Here is a 26,605-nt window from a genome sequence, read left to right as displayed (position 1 = left end):
TTTCCCCTCCTCAGGTCTCTCAGGAGCCTGCGTGGGTTAATTCTCTGACAAGTTCTGTGCAGCATTTGCAGCCTCATAAGTGGCCGGTGGCGTCTCTGTCCACTCCTTATGAGGATGACGAGGGGACGACCGATGATGGGGAGATTCTGGATCTTTCGGACCCAGGAACCTCTCTGTACTAAAGAGTCGGACGTTTATATGCCTGGCCTTATTCGTGCAGTCTGCACAGTTTTAGTTATTGAGGATGATGAACCTCCGGTATCAAAATCCAAATATGCCTTTTTCAAAGATGTTAAGGGTGACACCACAGTGTTTCCTCTTTCGGGTCAGTTAGTAGACCACTTAGAGGAGGCGTGGAAACATCCTTGCAAACGGTATCAGCCTCAAAGACGTTTAGCAGTGGCTTATCTGTTTGTGGACAATTATTTTGCTAAGTGGGAATCCCCGCCACAGGTGGATTCTCATGTGACACGCCTGGTCCGAAGTGCCACGTTGCCCATGCCCTCCATGTCCTCCTTAAAGGATGCCACGGACCGTAAGGTGGAAATCTGCCTAAAGTCCATTTATTCCCCTGCGGGGGGGGGGGGCAGCCAGGCCAGCTATGGCCATTTGTTGGGTAGCCAGAGCTATGGAGCACTGGGCTGATAGTTTGGAGGCGTCTTTGGATTCCGACTGTTCGGCTGAACAGACCGAATTGATAGGCAATCTCCGGGATTCGGCCACTTACATTAATGAAGTGGCTTTAGATATCAGTACCCTGACTTCTCGGATTTCTTCGGCAGCTGTGGCAGCTCGTAGCACCTTATGGTTGCGATCTTGGAAGGTGGACGCTGATTCCAAAAAGGGCTTGGAAGCTTTGCCTTTTAATGGAGAAGTCCTATTTGGTCCGGATCTGGACAAAATTGTAGCCACGCTGGCGGCAGCCAAATCGGCATGTCTCCCGTCTGCTGCAGTTCCTTCCAGTTCAGGTACATCTTCCTTTCGGCCTTACAGGGCCCAGGGTAGACCTAAAGCACAGTCCTTTCGCTGACAGGCTGGCCCCAAGAAATCGGCCAAGCCCCGGAAACAGGCCTGGAGTACCAGACATCCCGCCCCTAAGTCCGATGACAAACCTGCGGCCTGACGGTCCGGGCCTCCCTTTGGGGGATCCCAAAGTGGGAGGCCGCCTGCTACAGTTCGCCCAGTGTTGGTCGGTAACCACGACAGAAGAGTTGGGTTCACGAGGTGGTTTCTCACGGGTATGCTCTCTCCTTTTCGGCACAGACCCCCATCCCATTTCTTCACCACGGGTCTTCCAACAGATCGGAACAAAGCCACGGAACTGCGGAAGGTTTTGCACACTATGCTCCAGGCTGGAGTTATAGTGCCTGTTCCTTTCTCCCAGAGGGGCCTGGGTTTCTATTCCAATCTGTTTCTGGTGCAGAAACCCAATGGGTCGTACCGTCCGATCCTCAACCTCAAAACACTCAACAAGTCCTTGCGGGTGCCGAGGTTTTGGATGGAGACCCTACGGTCCATCATTCTGGTGCTGGAACCTGGGCATTACATGGTGTCGTTGGACATACAGGACGCTTACCTGCATGTCCCTATTCTTTCACACCATCAACAGTTCCTCAGCTTTGCAATCCGCAACAATCACTTCCAGTTCCGGGCGTTACCTTTTGGCTTGGCGACAGCACCACGTGTGTTCGCCAAGGTTATGGCGGTCATGGCGGCGTCACTGCGGCTGCAGGGAGTCCGCATATTGCCGTACCTAGACGACCTTCTGTTGGTAGCAGGATCTCCGGAGCTCCTTCTACACCATCTGGATCTGACGATTGCAGTACTGCAACGGCATGGCTGGTTGATAAACTGGCAGAAGTCCACCCTGATCCCGTCTCAGAGGATTCTGCACCTCGGAGCCTTGTTGGACTCCAGTCAGTAGAGGATCTTTGTGATGGGGGAAAAGATCTCTGCCTTGCAGTTGAGGGTGCGCAGTTGTCTGCAGAGTCGCTGTGTGTCTCTTCACTTGGCAATGAAGTTACTGGGCTCCATGGTGTCCGTATTCGACATGGTGGAATATGCCCAGTTTCACTCCAGACCTCTGCAGCAATTGATCCTGTCCAAATGGAATGGACTGCCTCAGAGTCTCAAATATAGACGATGGTGCTCACTCCGGAGGTTCGCCTGTCCCTTGCCTGGTGGTTGCAGACGACCCATCTCAACAAGGGTCGTCCGTTTGGATGGCGAACTGGGTCCTATTGACAACGGATGCCAGTCTTCGGGGTTGGGGAGTGGTCTCGGGTCCACCCTTGTTCCAGGGCAGATGGACTCAGGTGGAAAAGGAGCTTCCGATAAACATCTTGGAACTCCGCGCCGTTTGCAATGCTCTCCAGCAGGCCCATCGGGTTCTCCAGGGTCATCCCGTGCAGGTCCAGTCGGACAATGCCACCACCGTGGCCTACATAAATCGGCAAGGAGGAACCCGAAGTCGGGCGGCACTCGTAGAGGTGTCCCGCATCCTGATCTGGGCGGAACGCAATCTCCCAGCCATATCAGCGGTATTCATCCCGGGAGTCCTCATCTGGGAGGCTGACTTTCTCAGTCACCAGGATGTTCATCCGGGGGAATGGTCTCTGCACCAGGACGTCTTTCAACTTCTGGTGGACAGGTGGGGTCTTCCAGAGATCGACCTCATGGCGTCACGGCACAACAACAAGTTGCCGGTGTACGGGTCTCGCACAAGGGACGAAAAGGCGTCTCTGGTGGATGCTCTGTCCGTCCAGTGGACGTTCCGGTTTGCTTATCTCTTTCCTCTGTTTTCCCTTCTTCCACGCGTAATCCGGAAATTCAAACAGGAAGGAGGGACGCTCCTGTTGATAGCTCCCGCGTGGCCCAGACGGCACTGGTTCTCAGACCCTCAGGGTCTATCTGTGGACATTCCTCTGCGGTTGCCGCTACGACCGGACCTACTGTCACAGGGTCCTTGTCTTCACCTGGACCTGACTCGGCTGTCTTTGACGGCGTGGCTGTTGAGACAGCCATGTCAAGGTCCAGGGGGTTTTCCAGCTCTGTAGTACGCACTATGCTGAGAGCTCGGAAACCGTCTTCTGCAAGAATATACCATCGTGTGTGGCATACATTCTTCCAATGGTGTCGACCGAGAGGTTATGCACCTTGGGAGTTCCGTCTGTCTAGAGTGCTAGCCTTCCTACAGGCGGGACTAGACCATGGGCTTCGCCTTGCTTCTTTGAAGGTGCAGGTATCTGCCCTGTCTCTCTGGTTCCATCGTAGGATTGCTACAATCCCTGATGTGCGCACCTTTATGCAAGGTGTTCTTCGAATTCAGCCACCATTTTTACCATCGGTGGCGCCTTGGGATTTAGCTGTGGTCTTGAGGGCTCTCCAGGGACCGCCGTTTGAACCACTGGGCTCAGTGGATCTTAAATGGCTGACAGCTAAAACAATTTTCCTTCTGGCCATCGCTTCCGCCAGACGTGTTTCTGATTTAGGGGCTCTCTCTTGTAGACCCCCTTTCTTGATTTTTCATAGGAACAGGGCGGTACTGCGCACTCGTCCTGATTTTCTTCCCAAAGTTGTTTCCCATTTTCATATCAACGAGGAAATCGTTGTGCCGGCTTTTAACTCACCTGACCTGTCAGTGGGTGAGGCCACTTTGGACGTTGTGCGGGCCTTAAGGATTTATGTTGACCGCACTTCTTCGTTTAGGAAGTCGGACGCCTTTTTTGTCATCTATGGCTTCCGTAAAAAGGTTGGCCTGCTTCAAAGCAAACTTTGGCAGCTTGGATCCGTATGGCAATTTCAGAAGCTTATCTTCATGAAGGCCTGCCAGTTCCATCCTCTGTGAGGGCTCATTCCACTAGGTCTGTGGGTCCTTCGTGGGCAGCTCGACGTGGTGCCTCTGCAGTCCAGATCTGCAAGGCTGCCACGTGGTCTTCTGTCCATACCTTCGTGAGGTATTACACGTTTGACACCTGTGCCTCTCAGGATGCTTCCTTCGGGCGGCGGATTCTCCTTTCAGCACAGGAGGATACTGCTTTGGGACATCCCCAAGGTATCCTGTGGATACCCTATGGACCCTGAAGTAGAAAATATGAGATATGGTAAGAACTTACCTTTGTTATCTCTATTTCTACGAAGTCCATAGGGTTCCACAGGACTCCCGCCCTGTCGCACCTGTGCTGCAGATGGGCTTTGCTCTGGTCACCAGTTTTTCCGTCTCCCTCTGGTGAGAATGTGATTCTTGTGTGTGTCCAGATCTTTTTTCTCTCTCTTCCTTCTCCTCCTCCGGCCTATGGCTTGGTATGTAACTGAGATGCCTTGGCTCGGGGGCGGGGTATAGGAGGGGGACCCTAGTGCATCCTGGGAGGCTGAAAACTTAACTCTATGGTGCCCGATGCCTGACGTCATCACCTATACCCCAAGGTATCCTGTGGAACCCTATGGACTTCGTAGAAATAGAGATAACAAAGGTAAGTTCTTACCATATCTCATATTTTTCCATTTCTTTGCTAATATACTTGTGACTTATTTTTATCCAGTAAAATGCATTAACTAATCATTTACATTGTAACTAAAGTTTTAATGGGCAGCGATTTACAATGTCAATTCAAGGACCCTGGATTTTATGCATATTATAGGTGCTTGGAAGACAGAATGGCTGGACCCCGCTAGTGGATGGAACAAAACACATGTACAGGCTGGGACCTTTTATGTATACATCATTCATATATACATTAAAAGTCCCAGCATGATATATAATGTAAATTATTTAATTGATCATCAATTAAATAAGTTACATTTCTATTGTAGTCAGCAATGTGACAGTGTTGCAGTCCTAGGTATAAACTCCTTTCCATTAACTACGCCTGTCTTTTACAAAAAAAAAAAATAACCTTTATTTTCCATATGCTGACAGTCTTTTATATATGCCACGAGGGGATGTAGTTATGCAATGAGCAGGTGCAGGAACTCACTGCGAAGCCACACTGACACTGGTTGGATATACTGTATAAACTGTGGTTCATGTAAGGGTGCTTTTTTTATCACACTCCCCTTTTAGCTGCACTGAAGGCTATGGGAAGGAGACAGCCTCAGCCGCACCGTTGTCCCTTTAAATCTCCTCCTGCTCCGCCCCGCCCTCTAGTGGTCACAGTGCTAGCTGCTCGCATGTAGCTCACACTGTCCCTGACATGGAAGAGAGATCCCCGGAGCTCCCGCTGGGCACACTGACAGCCAACACCAAGAGGCAGCCCCTCTTTGCGGAGCACCAGGTGAGTGCCCCTGCCCACCGGCGCTATACCCCACTGCACACAAGTTGCAGAGCCAGGCAACCAGGGACTCTCTAACTGTAGGCTCAGGATGCTGTCAAGGCTTGCTGAGACATGTAGTTCAACAGCATTTAAAGAGCCATGAGTTGACTATCTCTGGTGCCCTCTGTCTTTATTATAATTTCTGCAGAACTCATCCCATAGACTCCTGGATTAATAACCCCCCCTTCCTCTGCCCTATACTTTATAGGTGCCCCCACCTGGGATCACGCACAGCCCTGACAGTCTGCTATACACATCTATTATATAGTCTGCTTCAGCCTTATTTACCATGCAGTATGGGGTATATAATTTATATCCAAGCTCTGCACCTGGCACTTTATAGTAACATGTACACAGTATACAATACACCAGGTATGTACAGTGTTTATTATATGTGTACAGTGTTGCCAGTTTGATGCACATTCATTACACACTACTTTAAATGACTTGAATGTGTATTAGCGGGTGCTATTTGTTATATTGTAGCTGCTAAAGGATAAGTTGTTTTAAAATATTGCAAATATTTTGTGTCTAGAATAAATGTATAATTGAGAAAGTGAATGACAGCTGCTACCTTAATATTCTATATTGCTTTAACATATGTGTTGTACATGTAAAATTAATGTATAGACTTCTGTGTGCAGCAAAGTAACTTTTATTATTATGACTTAAGGCCCCCATACATCAGGGATTGATTGCAGCATTCGTGCAATCTGCAATCGATTGTGTATAAAAATCTTTCCCTTTTTCAATCGATTGTGGCAATTCTGCAATCTACAATCGATTGAAAAAGGGAAAGATTTTTATACACAATCGATTGCAAATTGCACGATTGCTGCAATCAATCTCTGATGTAGGGAGGCCTTAACACTATCTACTTACAGATGTAAAACTCTGTGTATGAGTTATTGTTATTGTTATGGAAAAAGCAGGGATACTGCAATCATGTTGGAGGTTGTAGTACAGTCCTAGTTTTAAAGTCAATGGGAAACCTGTAGATCTCTGGCTGTTTTGGAGCTATAAGTCCCATCTTACCTTGCCAGCCACTGGGGCAGGATTGAACGGGCACCAGTCTTCTTCATTGTACACCTAATGTCCCCGTTCTTACCCACGGGCAGCATTATGTTATATAGCACATTGTAATTGTCATTGCTTTGGAAATTAAAATGGCATTGGCTATTTATTTTCTGAAAATGTAAATGTATTTTTAAGGTTAATTCATTATGTTTGTCGTTATAACATTTAATATATTAAAGCTTTATCCTGAGTGATGAAACTATGCAGTTTATTATATTGTTTTAAAAGGTTAGTGTATAGCTTGAGCGTTTGTAATATAGCTTGCATCACATGACATTTTATACATGGCGTCTATATATGTATCAGTGTAACTATGTATCAAAAATTGTCTGTTAGTAAATGTGTCATTTAGCCCCAGAAACACTATCGATTTTGATCGATTTTAAATCAATCAAAATTTATTAAAATCGATCTTTAGTAAATATACCCCAATGTCTGCAAACAGCTGTATATAATAATTCACATGGACAAAATAACAATTAATAGGGCATTGCAATGTATAGAATAGCATCATCATTGAGTTTGTACACGGAGATGCCGTAAAATATGCGACTTGACCAAGTGTAACCAAATCTTTCCCACTTTTGCTCTTAATAGAGAATGAATTCTTCTAGACATGGATTCTACTAAATTTCAGTATGTTTCCTGGGGAATATTAGCCCCAATACTATGATCTCCATAACATTGCGTCTACCAGCCTGAATAGTCGTGACAATGCAAGAAGTATACACGCTTCTGTTCTGTTGTCTCTGTATCCTCACCCAGGGGTGTATCCAGCACACAGGCCCCTGCACCCATATTTTTTAATACCTCTCCGCAATGCATTGGCTATAGCAGCGCTGCACTAAATGCTGCGGCCATTTTCCATGGTGTTTTGCTCCTGCGCAGTGTGCAAATCGCCCTTATCCAGGTGACCTGCGCATGTGCAGTAGACTCTGGGAACAGACTAGTGCCCAGAGGCTACTGCTTCTGTCAGTGCGCTGCCGGGGAGAGAGGAGGGGGCCCCGGACGGGGAATGCACACAGGCCCCCTCCTCTCTTAATATGCCCCTGTCCTCACCCTACCATCTGCAATTGGTAGGGTGGTGTCATTGAAAAATGAATTAGTCAGACAATATGACCCTAACTCACCCCTCCCACAGCCCACTTTTAACCCTCCCTCCTGTACCCTAACCCTCCCTTCCCACAGCCTAACTCTATAAACCTCCCTCCCACAGCCAGGGAGTGCCAAGAGGGTGGGGGTTGGTACTAATTACCCAGACCCAGGCCTGTTGGGTGGGCCCGGGTCTGCCGCCACCACCCTATCTCTCTCACCTGTCAGATATCCTCTCTCCCCAGTGCTAGGCTGGAGTGCTGCTAGGGAGAGATTCCCCCCCCAGATTTGCCTCTGGCTGCAAAGTTCACAGCGCCCCCTGTTTTGCGCGCAGCATTGCTGCAATTATTTTTTCTATTTCTTTTCATAAGGGGTGTGGCCACAGCTCCCACAAATGGACCACGCCTCAAAAATTACCAGGGCGCGGACCGTCTCTATACGTGCCTGCCCGCCGCCTAACCTTAACCTCCCTTCCCGCAGTCTAACTCTGGTCTCCTGCAGCCTAACCCTCCTCTCCCACTGCCTAACCCTAACGTCTGCTTTATGCAGGTGTCGACATGTTCCATGTCAATATTATAACTGTCAGTGTTGTGGTGTCGATATTTTGAATGTTGTCATGGTGACTGCATCCGAGCTAGTGTGTGTCTGGTCTTCCAACCTGGTGGATAAAGAGTGGCAGGGCCTCCAACCTGGTGGCTAATGTGTGGCAATGCCTCCAACCTGATGGCTAATGCATTTCAAAATCCCAAACCTAGGGGGAATCCAATTGTGGCTAATTACCCACGGCAACCAGTTCAATTAGCAGTGTTAATACCCAGGGGTGGACTTTTCCTTGCAGCTTCAGGAGTTGTGAGGAGAAGTTGGTGAGAAAGGGCACCTTCTGGGGTTTAACATGCAGTGACTAATAGCATTTCCCCGCGTGGTGGGATCATTTAGCTGTGGGGCATTTCCTGTGGCTAATTGAATTCCCCCATTAGTGTCTGGAACTCATACTTGGTGACTAGTGTATAGCAGTACATGCTATGCCTTGTGGCTAATACATGGCAGGACATCCAGCCTGAAGGCTATTGTAAAGCAGGATCTCTAATCTGGGGATGTAGTTGAGAACCCAGTGCTCAGAATGCCGACACCAGCACCCCCATCCCCACCGGCATGTCGATGGTAAGTATTGGGTTTAGGGGGACGGTTAGTGGTTAGGGTTAGGCTGGGGGGAGGAGAGGGTTAAGGTTAGCCTGCAAGGTTAGGTTTAGGCTGCTGGGGAGGGAGGTTTAGGTTTAGGGGTAGGGTTAGGGTACTTACTGGCAGGTGTCAGTATCCTAACCCTGTTGGGATGCCAGCGTCGGGATTCTGACTGCCGGGATCCTGAGCGCTGGTATCCCGTACCCATCCTCTTATCTGGTATCTAATACATGGCAGCAGAAGCTGCTTGTGCGTCCTACGCTTTGCGAATAAGATGCATTTTAATGGAAAAAGTCGCACGAAAAGACGCTCTACGCTACAGAGTCATACGGCGCTCACACGTCATGTGTAATGCGACTTGTAGTGCACGGAGGACAGATGTATGTGGACAGATCTGTACAGAAACATCTGGCTAGAAAATGCAACAGCCATCACCATCAACTCCAGTTGATGTGGGGGCTCTCCGGATCTACATAACTCAATCAGATGCAATCCAGTGGGGTATGATTAACATTGTTTCAGTGGAGTATGTAACAAGACCTCTCATTGCATAAATGTATTCAACTCGCACATATATACGTATAATCAATAGTATGGCCTTGGTACAGATCATTTTTCCTCATAGTCCCCCATACTTGCCTAAGCATTTGTTCCAACGGTACTCCAAGGCATTTAACCCAGCACAGAACAAATCTCTGTCATGCGCCTGAAGCCAGGACATGACGGCTTGCTGAACTTTACCGTCGTTTTCGAATCTCCATCCACTCAGGTGCTTCTTCTTCAATGGTCTGTGCCAGGTCAGGGCTATAGGGTCCAGTACCTCCCATTGGTAGTGCTGCAATAGCTCACGCGTGCGATTGGGTGATTGTGGCTTGGCAATACGATGCCTCTTCGCAGCAACCCAGGTTGTTTTCGACAAATTTCCCTCCGCAACCTGCTCAATGTGTCACAATATAGCAGACAGCATATCTCCCTTGGTGAGGAAATCAACAAGAAGCACGCCGTTATGGTCCCAAAACACGGTCGCCATGACCTTCTTTGCTGATGGAGTTGTGATTTTCTTTGAAGGTGGGGACGATGCGTGTTTCTATGTCATGGATGCTTGCTTCATCTCCAGTGTCATATGATGCACCCACGTTTCCTCGCCTGTAACAATGCGCTGCAGGAACTGCGCTCCCTCCTCATGGTACCGCCTCTTGCGAACTTCTGTGAGTTGCTTCGGTACCCAGCGTGAACACTTTTTCCTGGACCCCAGTTGTTCATGAACGGTATTGTGCACAGCACCCACTGAGATGTTCAGTTCGTCAGTAACATCACTAATGCTGGGCATACACAGCCAGATAAAATGTCTGTCAGACCGACAGACATTTTATCTGGCCGGCTGCCAGCCGCAGATGTCGCCGGCATACACTGTGAGAGAAATCTCACAGTGTATAGCCCGACATCCGCGCTCCGCCCCCGGGGGAGGAGACATTTCCCTGTTCCTTCCGTAGGAACACAGGAAATGTCTGTCTGTCGGCCGCGCTGGGCATGCACTGCCACGATGTGGCCGACAGTTACTGGGTAAATATCGCATCGGATGGGCATGCTGGACAATCCTGCATGCCCGACCGAGCAATATTTAACCCTCGGTTGCCCGCACACACGCTACTATTATCGGGGCGATCCGCCGATATCAGGCGGATCGCCCCGATAACTGTAGCGTGTATGGCCACCATTACTCGAGTGCGTCTGTCCTCCTAAATCAGACCTTCAATGCGGCACAAATTGTTATCTGTGGTGGACGTGCTTGGCCGGCCAGATCGCTGCTTATCTTGAACGTCTGTCCTGCCGTTATCAAAGGCACCACACCCAAACCTGTTCCCGTGACATGACATTATCACCGTACACCTTAGCAAGTGGGTGATGAATTTCAGCTACTGATGTGCCCTTTAAACACAGAAATCTGATCGCACTACTCACCTCAATTTGTGACCAATGTGTGACCATGTTTCCGCCATCCCGCCATAGCGGTCTAACTGCTCTGGCCTGGTAGGGAATTAGAATGAAATAGAGAACATTACACACATTTCACATTATTGAACCATGCTTGGACAATGGTCCGGATTAATTACCTATCACAACTGCGATTACGCACGCAGATGGCCGATTGTTGCATACTGCGCATGCGTATACATCGCAGTGCGCATGCGCAAAGGCTCCACTGTGCTTGTAGTGACCACGCAGACCCATCGCAGACCCATCGCAGAGTGATTGACAGGAAGTGACCGTCTGGGGTTGTTGACGGTGGAGTGGTCGGGGAAACGCAGGCGTGTCAGCGTTTGAACGCTGTTACGGTGGAGTGCATAAATTGGCCACTGCGATGGCATACACAGCTTGATCTTTCACTGCGTGCGATGAGGTTAGCAAATTCTGAGTAAGGTCAGACCTGTTGTCATTGTGCGTGAGGCTCTGATGGTACTCCATGTTACCGATGGTTTCGCAGAATTGCAATGTATTACGGATGTGAGTAAGGGGAAGTGGGCGTTCTTATGTTTGGCTGCGATGGCACAGCGATTGCACACATTAGCATATTTTCGCAGTGGGTCTGCGCGCGTAATCGCAGCTGCGATCGCAATTGCGATCCGTAGTGAATCAGGCCCTATGGCTGTAGAAGATAAATGGCGTGCACGCTGCAACTCTGGCTACATGCCCACAGGACACAAGGACGGTTTAAGAGAGGAGGGTAGCCGCATGTGCAATCTCCGTACGGGTCACCATCTCTCGGCTGGCGCAATTGCAGATTAGACTTTAGAGCTGTACGCTAATGCTGCCGCCACTGCTGTGCACGTGTACACAGCTGCAAAGCGAAAATGTGTTTCAGCCGCCGGAAGATGTATTGAGGCGCCCACCTGCAGCTTTGATAACCCATGCAACATCGGTCACAGATCATTCGACTATCGCAGTCCTGAGTGAGTCTATGGTTGCTCAGAATGGCCGCGGGAACCAGGGCCTACGAGAGCCGCGCAGGGCCCAGGTGAAAATGCATTTCAGGGAGAGTGTGAAAGTAACACCTATGAGCGCGGGGGTAAAGTGGGCGTGTACTGTTACATCTGAGAGGCGTGTCATAAAATTGACAAATACAAATGTAAATGAGCCTCAAAGCAGTTAGTAAGATCTATGTGTTGATGAAAACACACTGATACATTACAGAAAATGCATGTAGCCATAGGGATCATTGGGCCTTATAAGCATACTTGCCGACAATCAGTTCCAGCCTTCCGGGAGGGAGCTGATTGTCGGCTAATAGCAGGGGGCGGGGCCGGCCATTTGGTGTCACACTGAGGGCGGGGGCGGGGCCGCACGAACGCGTCATTGTGACTCCGCCCCCTCTTCACAATGCCGTTATTTTCAGCATTGTGAAGCAGGGGGCGGGGCCATGATGACGCGATTCTGTGCGAATCGCGTCACCGGGCCCCCCGCTGCGGGGGTTTCCGTTTTTTTTCAGGGGGGAGGTGGGGAGGGTCGCAAGCTTCCAGGAGGCTTGCCTGCCTTTCCGGGGGGCCAGGAGCGGCACCCGAAAATCGGGAGGCTCCCGGCCAAATCGGGAGGGTAGGCAAGCTTGCTTATAAGTTATAACCAATGCAGGGAAATTATACTAATGATCCCATTTGAATGTATAGATCTGTTTTTTTTTTTTTTTAATATAACAAGGGGCAAACGGGGAGAACTCTTCAGGGAGACAGAGAGATTGTTACTATTTCAGGGAGTCTCCCTGACAAGAGAGGGGATGGAGAGTTGGCTAGTATGTGCATACGGGATCACAGACGCACCCCCGAGATGGTCGCTACACGCCCGCGTCTTTTGCTGCCACTCCCCAGTACCTTCCCCAAATGCTCCCTGACTGTCAATCATACTGCGAGTAAATAGTCGCTGCGAACGACTATGGTAATTGTCCTTGAGGCATGCGTATTGCCATTTACATGCATCAAATCCGTGAAATATCGGAATAGCGTACAACGCTGAATCAGGCCCACAGTCCATGGAGGGGGAATGTACCAAACCTTCAAAAGTGTGGAGAAGTTGCCTATAGCAACCAATCAGCTTCTCCCTATCATTATATAGAATGCAGTATATAAATGCTAGCTAGAAGCTGATTGGTTGCTATGGCAACTTCCCCACATTAGTCCACCTCGCCACGCTTTAGTATATGTCTCAGTAATACAATCAGTTTAAAGAACATCTTTGGAGCTGCATTATTGATTGTGTGTGTTTTTGTTGAGGGAGTGTCTGTGAGGAAAAGTGCATGGCCAGGGTACAGCCTGGAAGCTCAGCGGGCGAGTTCGCTTACTAAGGGGTTCCTGGAAACGTATGCTGGCTGATAAGTGGAGCTCTCCCCTTATCTGGCAGCTGCAGTTTCCCATAGCCTGACAGACTGAGGGTAACTCTCTCTCTATTTCTGTCAGTTAACTGCTCATGGCTTGGTGGGACGGACAGATAAAGCCGGGTCTCATGTGCAGCAAGCCAAAGACGGTTAATCGGAAAATGAACCCCAGAACGCATGTGTCCAGGGCTCACGTTAGGCTTTCAGGGAAGAATTCATTTTGTAGTGGGATACCGTGAGTTTTGGGAGCGTGCATACCCACGGAAATGAAAGATTGGTTGCGATGGGTGCAAAAACTTTTACTGCAAAAATTGAAAAAGGAACAATTTTCCTTATTAATGTCATTGTTACGATATACGACTGTCGCAATTCACAGTCAGCAATTAATAAATATAAAATGACAGTAGCGTAAAGGTTTATGTCCATTACCAAATAATATAGGCTTATTTTATTTATTAACCCCTTCCCTGCGGATGACTAGTCATTCTCATGTATACTAAATATACTAAAACTGCGGGTGATGATCGGGACTCGTCATCTACTTTTTGGTGGGCTGAAAAAATTTAAATAAGCAAAATTAACTTTTCCCACCAGTTTGGATGATCAGTGGGGAAACTGCGGCAGCCGTGTGATCACCAGGCATTAACCCCTGCACTACAGAACAATGGGCCCTATTTATAAAGGAACGAAAATACCAGCGGCAATTTTCATTTAGTATCACTGTGATAGAAACGAAAATGCCACCAGTATTTATTAATACTTACCCCTCCGGCGAGGTCCCGCGAAGTCCACATCCTCTGCGAGGTCCTCCTCTGGGCTGATGGCTGCCAGCGATGGGGCTCCAGTGTTATGTTCATGCACGACAGCAGTGCCTGGAAGGATTTGCTGAAGCCGGAAAGGCACCCCAGGGTCTCCATTGTCGGCAATGGGGACTGCATCGGTATCGCCATCTAAAAGATGGCGAGACCGATACTGTGACATACAGCGGTAATCTTAGCTGTTTATTAAATGCAGAAAGGTGGCATAACCCCTTTAGCGAGCGCTAAAGAGTTTATGTTTCGTTAGTAAATGGGGGCGAATGTTGGAGTCTGGGGGTTGGGGAAGATCTCCCCCCAACCCGGCATCCATTAAATCAGGGTCACTCACATTTGAAAGAGTGGGTCAACTCTTTGAAATGATTTGGCCCTTACTAGTTATTGCCTGGCGAGCAGCGGACAATGCCGCCCTGTGATACGGAAAACGTACGTTTGTGCCCTCTCACCCCCATAATGACGCAGGGCCTGATTCACTACCGTACGTACGCAATTGCGATTACACCTGCAATCATCCGATTGTTGCATGCTGCGCATGCCTATGCATCGCAGTGCGTGAGCTAGCTATTGCGATTGGGACTGCGTTCGCAGTGACTATGCAGACCAATGGCAGAGTGATTGACAGGAAGTGCCGATTGTGGGCGACGACGGGGGTGGTCGGGCGAACACAGGCGTGCCAGTGCGTTTCGTCGCCATTGCAGGGGCATGCATAAATTATCCACTGTGATGCCCTACGCAGCCTGAGGCCTGATAGCGTGAGTGGTTGTTAGCAATTCCTGAGTAAGGTCAGAGCTTGTGCAACTGTGCATGAGGCTGCGATGGTACTCGATTGTACCGATGGTCTCGCAGTCTTACTAAACATTATGGACGTAAAGTGGACATCCTTGTGTTATGCTGTGAGGGCATAGCGATTGCAATGGATAAGCATACTATGGCAGTTGAACTGCCTGCGTAATCGCTATTGCATTTGCAGTTGCGATCCGTAATGAATCAGGCCCACAAAGAACTGTGTGACCACCCATATTTGAAAGAGGGGAGTCAGGGCCTGTTTCAGACCCGCTCGCGAGCGATGAGCGCTCGTAAGCGGGTCGATGGTGCCCTAGTGCGCATGCGTACGACGGAGGGAGCTCCGTCGTGCGCATGCGCGAGACCCGGGGAGCTACGGGCAAGCCGTCGCTCCAGGTCTCGCACCAAAGGGGGCGTGCTGTCGATGTTGATTGACAGCACGCCCCCTTTGGTGGGCGTGCCGGGGGCCTGGCTGCCAGACGGAGGCGTTCCCATCCCACTAGTGATGTCAGTGGGAGTGATTTTGGCTCTGATAGAGCCAAAATCACTCCAGGGCTTGCGGTCACCGAGACTCTACCACAGGGTCTCGTCGCAAGCCCGATGGTCGCGATGGTCTTGACCATCGCGACCATCATCATGGACGCTCGCATAAGCTGTGGGTGGTAACCGACAGCTCTGCGAGCGTCCAAGAGGCCGCTCCAAGTTTAGGTAGGAGGGCCCTGATTCAGAGCGAGCGCTCTGGTCAGAGCGTCCGGCTCTGAATCAGGCCCTCAGTTCTTTATTTCATGTGGTCCACTAGTAGCTATTGTCTAATGATCACATGTTCACCAGACAACATATATAAATTATAGTATTTTGTACAGATATGAATAATTCCCTGTGTGTGCAATTAGTAATAATGCGGTAATAACATATGTAATGTATAATAATTAATGCTGTTATTACAGATACTGTGAACTTGAGCAGCACTTACAAAGTGTTGCGTTTATTGAGCACAATGATGGGTGTAGCTTAACTTGTAGCCGCAAATGATCATACTCTGCATATAACACATCAAGAATTGTTCATAACCTATATACAATGGGGCTGATTCTCAGGTGGGAGCACAGTAAGTAACTTTGCACCTTTTCAAAACCATGTTACCCTGCAGGTGGGGTATGCAGTCGGGATGCCGATGGTCTAAATACCGACCGTCGGCATCCCGACCGTCTAATCCTGGCAAGGGTCTAATGACAGGCGTCGAAATCCCGACGCCTGTCATTTTACCTATTCCAGGAGCCAGACGCCTGGCTTACCGAACGAAGATAAGCTGGGTGCGGATAGCCGCGCGGGGGGGTGGTTTAGGTTTTAGGGCTCCCGGGGGGACTTAGGGTTAGGCTAGGGGAAGGGGGGGGTTAGGGTTAGGCACTCCCCCCCGGGAGACTTAGGGTTAGGCTGCGGGGAAGGAGGGGTTATTTTTAGGCACTTAGAAGGGGGTTAGGGTTAGGCAACCCTAAGGGTTAGGGTTAGGGGGGGAGTAAGGTTAGCGATACTAACTTTAATTAACGATCAGGATTTTCACCCCTACCGGGCTGCCGCTATCTTGATTAGAACCGCCGGCCATGGGGCCGTTACATACTGATTCCGCAGGTGGGGGGGATGTAAAATGTGAGAGATTTAGGGAGGAATTCCATTAGCCAGGGAACTTATCCCACAGCTAATTATTAATCGCGTCATGCAAGGAATAGCTGTTCAATCAATTACACACTCGCCATCCAGGGCTTATTGGCGCTAACTGAAAGCATCTCACATCCGCCGCTCACGCACAAAACCGAAAACATGGAGCGCACATGTGGTGGCCATCAGCCTTCTGATTAAGTCTAAGGTGCGGCTGACACATCGGGTCTGCAGACACGCAGAGCGCTCTCGTGCTGCGAGTAGGCACACAGTGGCTAATTTATGCACACCCTAATAATATTGTGTAAACAGCCCAGTGGTCTAAGCCCCCCTCCATTACCTCCCCCAAACGCTGACTGTCTCTCATTCACTTTGCGAGTGCATCCTCTGTGCGACAAAAGCGCAAAACAATCGCTGCGCGTGCGCAGTACGGATCTCAAGCATGTGCAATGGCAATCGCTCAAGCTGCGTAAATATCGGCATTGCGTGTGGATCTGAATCAGGCCCTCCATGCGGTACCTTGAACTTTTATGTGTATGGCCCTCGTGTGCCTCATAGGGATCAATGATCCCCTTTTCAGGTGACATCTGAGATGTTCCCTTTTACTCCTCTATTACCACCTGTAAGATGAGTGGAGCAATGTAATAATAACTGCTGCTAGAAATTAACCATACAATTGTGCAGGTTGTGCCCCAAGAGCCACATGTGGACACCGAGGGGTATTTTTACTAAAGTGAGAGTTTTCAGAAGTGGAGATGTTGCCCATAGCAACCAATCGGCTTCTACTTAACATTTAACTAGCACCTTCTAGAAGATAATAGCTAGAATCTGATTGGTTGCTATGGGCAACATCTCCACTTCTAAAAAAATCACACTTTAGTAAATTTACCCCCTAGAGCCTAGAACATAGTCATGGTTCTGCCACTGGCCGGACGGGTTCTTCCACCACCGTAGGGTCCATACTCCTGGTTCAAATAGAGCTTGTGCATTTCAGATCTCTCTTTAACAATATGTTCCTACTTTTCCTTCCAGGTAAGACACTGCAGGCTGTCTGTGTTCAGCAAGCTCTGCTATGCCGTAGGAGGAGCCCCCAACCAGGTTGCTGGAAGTGCATCCGCCTTTTTCCTGCAGATCTACCTCTTAGATATAGCTCAGGTAAGATAGCTAACATGCCCAGGCTGTGATATCTGTACAGGCTGGAGATATATTGTATTTTTACCTGTTATTATCTTTTAATTATTTATAGTGTTTTGTTCTCATTTGCAATCCAGACACAGTAGTGCTCGGATGGATAGAACCTCGGGTCCCCGAGCAATGTGCCACCCCTATACTAGTCTTAGAATCTTATAGCTGTACATTTTGAAGCACCTTTGAATAAAAACACCACAACTTGGTACCCAGACAGTATAAAGACACTTATAGCACCTCCTGTATTGTAATGTACCAGTATCTTACAATACAGGCAACAAACATACTTACTGCGTCAATGCCAGAAAAGTCTGATTCTCTGACCGCACTGTTGTCCCATCTGGCCTGTGCCAGCGATGAGAATAGGACTCACAAGCAGCTTCTGCTGATTAAAATGATATGCGGCATGCCTAATGCCTATATTCTGTGTGCGTAATGCTACGTTACCGTGTCAGCGGCTGTGGCAGTGTAACGTAGCATTTCACATGCAGAAAATGACACATTTTAAGGAAAAAAGCCGCATGAAAAGACTTTCAGCACCATCGCGACTCATGCCCAGGGCCGGATTAAGGTCTGTGGGGGCCCTGGGCAACAAACTAGTGGGGGCCCCTATATACCACCTTTTCTTGTCACCCTAGGAACATTTTTTTTCCTTTCTATTCACCTTAATGCCCCCAGTAGTAATGCACGTCTTGCAATGCCCACTGTAGTAGTGCCCCTTATGCAGTGTCCCAGTAGCAGTGCACCTTATGCATTGCCCCCAGTAATGGCCCCTCCTATGCAATGCCCCTTATGCAGTGCCCCCTGTAGTAGTCCCACCTATGCAGTGCCCCCCGTAGTAGCCCCCCCTATGCAGTGCCCCTTATATAATGCACCCAGTAGTGGTCCCCCCTATACAGTGCCCCCAGTAGTGGTCCCCCCTATACAGTGCCCCCAGTAGTGGTCCCCCCTATACAGTGCCCCCAGTAGTGGTCCCCCCTATGCCGTGCCACTTATATAGTGCCCCCATTAGTTCCCCCCCTATACAGTGCCACCAGTAGTTGTCCCCCTATGCATTGCCCCCATTAGTAGTCCCCCCTATGCATTGCCCCCAGTGGCGCATCCCCCCCTATACAGTGCCCCCATGAAGCGGCCCCATATACAGTGACCCCTGTAGCGGCCCCCCCTATGCAGTGCCAGTGCCCCTTGCACATACAAAAAAAACCACAACTTACCTGGATCCCCGTGCGGGGGAAGCCAGAAGGCGGAGCTCATGAGTGAGCTCCAGCCGCCTCCTTCCGTTGACGCAGCAGCCAATGAGAGTCTGTCTGACTCTCATCGCTATAACAAACACACAGCCGCCGGCTGTGTGTTTGTCACTGTGTAGTGTGGACCATGCTCAAAGCGGTCTACACTACACTAACACTAAGTGCGGGTACAGACAGCGGTCCCCAGTGCAAGCCACCGGCTGTGTGACACGACTTGTAGCGCACGAAGGATAGATGCATGTGGACACATCTGTAATTGTAAATGCTTAATATATGATTTGTGTAGTGTTGATGTAATTACGTTATACTTTTCACCCTCATTTATAAAGCCATAAACATCTCCCCCCTCTCCTACATCTCTATCTCAGGGCCTGATTCACTACGGATCGCTATTCTGCTTATACGCACACAACGCAGTTGCTAATATCAGCGGTGATATGTAAATGTTTGCATTCACACTGCGATCGTAGCTTGAGATAAGGACGCCCACTTCCCCTTACTCACATCCGTATACTTTGTCAACATAGCGAAACAATCGGTAACATCAGACCCATACGCACAGTTAAGGAAGGTCAGACCCCACTCAGCAATTGCTAACTTCAGCGCACGCTATGAGGCCTCAGGCTGTGTATGGTATCGCAGTGGATAATTTATGCACGCCCCTGCAACGGCATTGAAACACACTAGCATGACTGCATTTGCCCGATCACCTCCCCCCTCCCGTCACCACCCACAAACGGCACTTCCTTGTCAATCACTATGCCATGGGTCTGCGTATCCTCTGCGGTTGCTGTCCTGATCGCAGTGGCTAGTTTCAGTATGCGCAGTACGTAACAATTGGCCGATTGCGTGCGTATAAGCAACTGCGTTCCTTGCTGAATCAGGCCCTCTGTCTTCACCTATGTATTTGTTAGAGAATATTGCAAGATGTCTATTTCTGCTGGATAAATATTTTTTTTAGATTGAAGAGACTGTGTTCTGCGTGTAATACACAGATGACAACATACATTAATTCACTGCTCCTTATTTATTCCAGATCACGCCGTTTGAGGCCTCCCTGGTGCTGTGCATTGGGAAAACCTGGGGCGGAATTACAGATCCCATTGTGGGATTTTTAATAAACAAAAGTCGATGGACGGGAATAGGTCGCTTGATGCCATGGTGAGATATTGAGCAGTCATGTCTGTATGTCTGCCTCCAATGGGTCCACACAGTGTTTTATATCTTCTATACACTGTATATGTCATCAGGATCATTGGTAGAATATCACAGGGAATCTAGGAAGCTTGGTTTTGCTCTATATGTTACATAGTGAGTTTAAACACTATCAACTGGTTATGAACCATAAAACCAGTTTATTCCCAGTGTCCAAACTCGGTCCTCTGGGCACCCTAACAGTCCTAGTGTGAAGGCTATCCATGCTTGTCCACAGGTGGAATAATCAAACTGAGTCAGGTACTAATTAGGTCACCTGTGCTTAAGCATGGATATTCTTAAAACCTGGACTGTTAACAAATAGGATTAATTGGTGTCTCTCAACCCATACTTGATGACTTTCTGGCTGGGGAAGCAAGGTCAGCACAGCGGGGGGCATGGTGAGGCATAGATGGGCAAGGGGGGAGAGGGTGATGGCACGATGCTGCAATTCAGCACGAATCAGCTGCCCAGAAAGCCCACTTCACTCGGAAAGTGGGCGGCGCAGGGTGGATGTGGGCAGCTTCCGGAGACTTGAATGCTCTTCTGGGTGGCTGGGATCGACACCCGAGATTTGGGAGCCTCCCAGCCTTTCAGGGAGAGTAGACAAGTCTTCCTCAACCTCAACCCTAAAGTTTTCCCATCAGGTCATGTTCTGAGGATCTGTGGGCCTGATTCAGACCCGCTCGCAAGCACTGAGCGCTCGCAACCGGGTTGATGGTGGCCCACAGTGCATGCGCACGACGGAGCCGGCTCCATTGTGCGCATGCGCGAGACCCGGCTAGCGACAGGCACTCCGTTGCTCCGGGTCTCGTAACAAAGGGGGCGAGCTGTCGATGTTGAGTGACAGCACGCCCCCTTTGGTGGGCGGGCCGGGGGGGTGGCTGCCCAAACGGAGGCATTCCCATAAGAACGCCTGTTGTTTGGGGGCGGGCCCACTGACATCACGATTGATATCAGTGGAGAGATTCCGGCTCTGTTGGAGCCGAAATCTCTCTGGGGCTTGCGGCCACAAGACCCTACCACAAGGGTCTCGTCGCAAGCCCGATGGTCAAGATGGTCTTTACCATCGCGACCATCATCATGGCCGCTCTCTGTAGCTGTGGGTGGTCACCCACAGCTATGCGAGCGGCCAGGAGGCCGTTCTAAAAAAAAAAAAAAACCTGGCCCTGATTCAGAGCGAGCGGGTCTGAATCAGGCCCTCTATCTCTTGGAAGCAGGATGGACAATTACTGACCCAGCAAAACAGATGACCTGTGATGCTTTAAAAAACCTACAAAACATGACCTGTTGGTGAGACTCGGGGACTGGAGCTGAGAATCCCTGGGATAAACAGACCATTTGCATAGCAAAAACAGGGCCATCTAGTGATCTAAAATGTATAATAATATTTACATATAGACCATACAAGTAAAAACCTACCAGCAACAATGTTTTATCATGTTGTGTACAATTACTTATTAGTAATATTTACCATGTATCTATTTACTTTAACGTGAACTGTTATATTTATTAATTTGTTATTATGGTACTCCCCCTTTTGTATGTTGGCTATTATTATTATTATTATTATTAATATTATTATTAATAATATTATTAATATTATTATTATTATCCCCAGTAGATGGCGCTGTTGTTGTAGCTGTTTATGAAGTTATTTATCCTGTGACTAAAGTTGTATCCTGTGACTAAAGAGGAGCATCACTGATAAATGTGTTTCACAACCCCGAAAATATAATCCTGTCTTTTTAAACATTTTTGTTTCAGATCTATTTTTTTTTATACATTTTATTTACAAATTATAAAATTTTTATTATTAGCATTGTTTTTACTGAAATTATTATTGTTGTGTACTGAAATTAGATTTTGTATAATAACATTGTAGGCTGCTAAATGGCGGGGCATAAAATGAGGAAGCATGGAGATAATTTCAGGAGGGCATTTATAAAGTTAAAAAAGCCAGCTGTACAGCGCAGATGGTACTGTCCCGCCGCACACTTTGATACCTCACAACCGCCCATCAATTATCCCTGTGTGTGCTTGGATATGAAGAGCAAGGTCGCTGGTTTTGCGCAGTGGCAGCAGTTTGCGCGGGAAAGGGGGAGGAGTTAGGGGCAGTGATAGTGTTTCTAGCAAAATATTGAGAAGGCGGTCGGGTACCCATCGAATTGAGGGACATGGAAGAAAATAAGATTATGGAGTCAGATTAATAAAATTGCATTTTTAGAGGCGTTCCTCGATGTGCGCGGCCATTCCCACTCTGTGAAAGGACTTATATTTTGCCCAAATTTGACAAAAATTGGGTCTCATCCTATACTTCTAATGATAACCTTTTTGCACCTGCACGTTGTGCTTCTTCGGAGGAGTGAATTTCAGCCTCGGGGCCTGATTCGGAGGTGGTTGCTGCTGCATCCACTCTCACGCCTGTTGCCGGGGTTGCGGCTGTGATAATATGCAAATGCTAGTATCAGCCTTTCCCTGGAGTAGTAGCCTGCGCCTGAAGGTGCAAGAATTGAGACGCCCGCTATCAGCGCCTCTGTATACTGTTACACCGCCGGTGATTCTATAGATGCCACCATTGAGCGCTCCATCAACGTTCGCCCCAGCCCTATGCCAAGCGCAGTTTCCTGTCTGATTGATTACGGCCTCGGTGATGGCGGCTGTGTGGGAACGTAGCCACTGTCACTGACACTCCCATGCGACACTCACGAGACGGCCTTGCTTTTGCGTTCACTTCAGGCCACCTCCCAGTCACTGCCCAGGAACGCCCATCACTTTGCCGCCCCATTTCTGAGTCCGTTTGTCCGGATCACACCGGCACCTTTGTGCGTACAGTCTGCATATTGCATGTGCCGGAGGGGGTCTTCTGAATTTTTCACTCATGTGCATTTGCGAATAATCTCATCTACATGAAAATCGGCACTGCGTGCAAATTACGTGCTGAATGATCGCCATTTTCAAATATGAGTTGCTGCAACGCGCCATGCCAATTTGACCACAAATCCTCACAAATTGCTTGTAAACTTGCCGGCAAAAATTGCCAAACGATAAAGAGCCATATTCAAAATCAGTTCTATAGTGCCAGTAATTCATACTTAATTAAGGGGCCAAAACAAATAAATCTATGGGGACCAATTATTAATACATACAGTATATTTTTGGGGGACCAATTATTTAGTTGGGGGGCAATGTAATGCTAAATAATGAAATTAGCATACTATTTTTAATAAATGAACAAAATATTAAATAATTATTAAAGAGTCAATAATATTAGTACATTCATTAACAGGGGCCATATTATATTTCAGTTAATTTAGAGCCACATTAAGTAATGATGGAGATACAAATTATTTTGCATGCTCGTGCTGGCATAATTTATTAATTAATCATACCACACCGTAACGGTAACATAAGGAAGAGCGATAGATCCATGGAATATTCTACCAGCGATTGCGATGGGGACTCATCGGCAGAAGAGATCCGGAATGCCGCAGACAAACAGAAAGAAAACAACTAGAAGATGAAATATTTAAGCATTGACTGGGGATGAATATCAGAATGAATCTTTATATAGAACAGCAAATAATGAAAAGCAAACATTGAAACATCTGCTGGTCGGGGCCTATTCAAGTTTGGTCACTGCGCCAATCCTGTTTCATTGGACTTATAAATGGTAAAATGCCTACCTCCCTTCCGGCCCAATTGTAGCAGGATAGTCCCGATTTCAGGGGTCTCTTCCGCTGACCCGCAAAAAGGACATTCATCCCGATTTGAGGGAGTGGGGATTGTTGAGAGTTATTTTGTGTTTTGTTTTGCTTAAAACTATTGATGTCTATGCCCATTATTATGTGGACACACCCCAACTGAGTCACAGCAGTCCCCCTCCCCCCCAGGTATGGAAATGGGTTGTGTCTCCTTCTGTACTATAGTTTAGGAGAGTACCACCAGATGAGGCAGAAAAACAATGCAGTCTTTGTGGCTACCCTGTTTATTTATTTATTTTCAGAAAATGGGGTCTATGTACTAAGCCTTGAAGAGAGATAAAGTACCAACTAATAAGATCCTAGGGGGTAAATTTACTAAAGTGAGAGTTTTTAGAAGTGAGTTTTAGAAGAGATTTTGCCCATAGCAACCAATCAGATTCTAGCTATTCTCTTCTAGAAGGTGCTTGTTAAATGTTAAGTAGAATCTGATTGGTTGCTATGGGCAACATTACTTTTAAAACTCACTTCTAAAAACTCTCACTTTAGTAAATTTACCCCAAAGGGGTAAATTTACTAAGATGAGAGTTCTATTAAGAAGTGATGTTGCCCATAGCAACCAGATTCTACTTCTCATTTATCTAGCACCATCTAGAAGATAATATCTGGAATCTGATTGGTTGCTATGGGCAACATCACTTCTTAATAGAGCTCCCATCTTAGTAAATTTACCCCTAACTGTCATTTTTCAAACACAGCCTGTAAAGAGACAGGGGCTGATTTATTGTCCACTTTATTACTCTCCAGAGCTTAGTACATATCCCTCAATACCTTTAATTTGTTTATACCTTTGCTTATGGCAGATAAACTCTTCCACAGATGGCCAACAAAGTGGTTTTGTTTGTTTTTTTGTCATTGAAATTGTATAATGAACTAAAAGCAAATGTGTATATTTTTTAAACTCTATAAAGAAACACTACTGTATGTGGTTCTTGCTTTAGCATTAATCCACCTTTTCAAAATAGCAAAAAGCAGGATCTTCAATGTAGGTCTTCATAATAATAATTTGCCCTCACAAATAAGTTGGATGCTGTCTTAAACCAAACGCAAACAATGTGTATCAACAAAAAACAAGAAAACCAACCACACGAAATGAAGGAACCCCTGTATCTTTGGGCCTGATTCAGAGCCGGACGCTATTTGCGCTCGCTCGTTCAGGAAAAAGGGGTGGCTATTCAAATGAACCGTTCGATCTTTGCGGTCTGTTCACGCCTCTAGGTCTGAACGAGCGAACAAAACATGCGGTCGTTTTTTGGAAAACTACGCCCCCTGGCCGCTCGCATCCTACGTCATGTCCGCTATTTATTAGATTAATCGAGTACATCGACCAGCGTAGGAACTGCTCGCTATTCTTGTGGTTGGTTTTTCCTACAGCAATCTTGCGAGCAGTTCTGACTATAAAATAACCCAGTGACGTGGTCAATGACGCTGCTGTATTAATTATGCACACCCTTAAAACGCCCGTTTTGACCTTTAAGCACGCCTGCGTTCTGATCTCCACTCCCCGTTTTCAAGCACCTTCCCCTGTTACCACCCACATACGCCTCCTCCTGTCACTGAAAATAGCAGGCATTCGCTATTTAGCGAACAAACGATTTTTGGACGCACTGACTGGTTCGCGCATGCGTATTATGATCCGTACGCATGCGCAGTTGGGCAAACATCGCTCAAAACGAACGAGCGGCTCTGAATCAGGCCCTTTGGCCACAGAATGGAGTTGATCTGTGCATTAGATGCCATATAACAATTGTGCCGACTCCTCGTCGGTACTGATTACAGGTGGGGGCAAGGTAAGTATTATTTTTGTTTTCCGCTCTTCACAAGCATATGCAGAAGATGAGCACCAGTAGTCATCCCCAGTGAAGTGGCTAATAGCTGCTAGAGCAGAAAATGTAGTCTGTGTGACAGCCTTTATACAAAATCCAGTATAAATCTCTTTCACGCGATTATACCCTTAGTTATAGCCCAGCGGCTATATCGTTGCTTAGGCCAAAGTCCGGCCCCGTGACCAGTGTCGGAAGCCAGAGGACAAAGCTGGGGCATTCTCTTACTGAAAATCATGAGAGGAAAGATTCTGTCTATAGAAACATACATCAAATTATACTGGCTGCCGTGCATCCAGTATGTTGGGTCAGATCAGCACCAGGTTAGCGGACAGCGCCCGTAGTGGTAAACCCAGCAGTTTATATTTCTGTATCTTATAGACTGAGGGGTAATATCTCATGGTCTGACAGTTCTAATGTAAAGTTTATGGTACCATATTTTTGCATTTGAACCTTCAGCTTGTAGTTGTAATATTCCTGCACTGAAGCTGGAATAACAGAACTAGGAAACCAAGAGATCTGTCAGTCTCCAGCACTGGGGGAGAGGGAAGGACGAACAAGGGTGTAGGGTCCAGACCACTCTCCACTGTGAACACTGGATCCCTCTGCAGAAGTAGTGAGCACTGTGAAGGAGGCATGGCCAAGCAGTTTTGGGGGCGTGGTTACACATCCCTGGGCGACCTTTCCCCCATCTTGGTACCCCTGCTCTTCAGGAGAACATGTCCCTGAAACTGCTCTGCAGAGTATGACCGACCAAGCATCCTGTGGGGGAGATGTACTAAGCTCTGGAAAGTGATAAATTGGGAATGATAAAGTACCAACCTCTCAGTTCCTAACTGTCATGTTATAGGCTGTGTTTGAAAAATGACAGTTAGGAGCTGATTGGTTGGTAGTTTATCACTTCCAATTTATTACTTTTCAGAGCTTAGGACATCTGTCCCACAGGGGAATAACACAAAATAAACACACAGCACACCAGAATGGGTGTGGGATTTCTGATATTGAAGTAGCCAAAACACAAAGGTCCGCTGCTGAGCTGAACTTACAACAGCTTCTGTAGCATAAATTGCACCAATTCCCTCTGCGCACGCTCACAAAGAGAGTGGACGCCGTGA

The 26,605-nt window shown here is 47.8% G+C and overlaps 1 protein-coding gene across 2 annotated transcripts in view; it reads left to right on the top strand.

The window, feature by feature from the left end:
- MFSD2B (MFSD2 lysolipid transporter B, sphingolipid) overlaps positions 1 to 26,605 on the top strand; it is a 113,326-nt gene that overhangs the window by 19,816 nt on the left and 66,905 nt on the right. Inside the window, exons 1-3 of one of the 2 annotated variants that reach the window (XM_088467383.1) lie at positions 5,169 to 5,273; positions 17,310 to 17,432; positions 19,749 to 19,873. In XM_088467383.1, coding sequence (XP_088323509.1) covers positions 5,193 to 5,273; positions 17,310 to 17,432; positions 19,749 to 19,873 — 329 coding nt within the window. In that variant the 5' untranslated portion in view covers positions 5,169 to 5,192. Of the gene's footprint in view, positions 1 to 5,168; positions 5,274 to 17,309; positions 17,433 to 19,748; positions 19,874 to 26,605 lie in introns of those variants that run through there. The other variant, XM_088467382.1, reaches the window with a different exon arrangement.

Source organism: Taudactylus pleione, unplaced genomic scaffold, assembly GCF_031769625.1.
Source record: "Taudactylus pleione unplaced genomic scaffold, aTauple2 ptg000070l, whole genome shotgun sequence".
NCBI classification, from domain to species: domain Eukaryota; kingdom Metazoa; phylum Chordata; class Amphibia; order Anura; family Myobatrachidae; genus Taudactylus; species Taudactylus pleione.
This window is presented reverse-complemented; position numbering and strand designations above follow the sequence as displayed.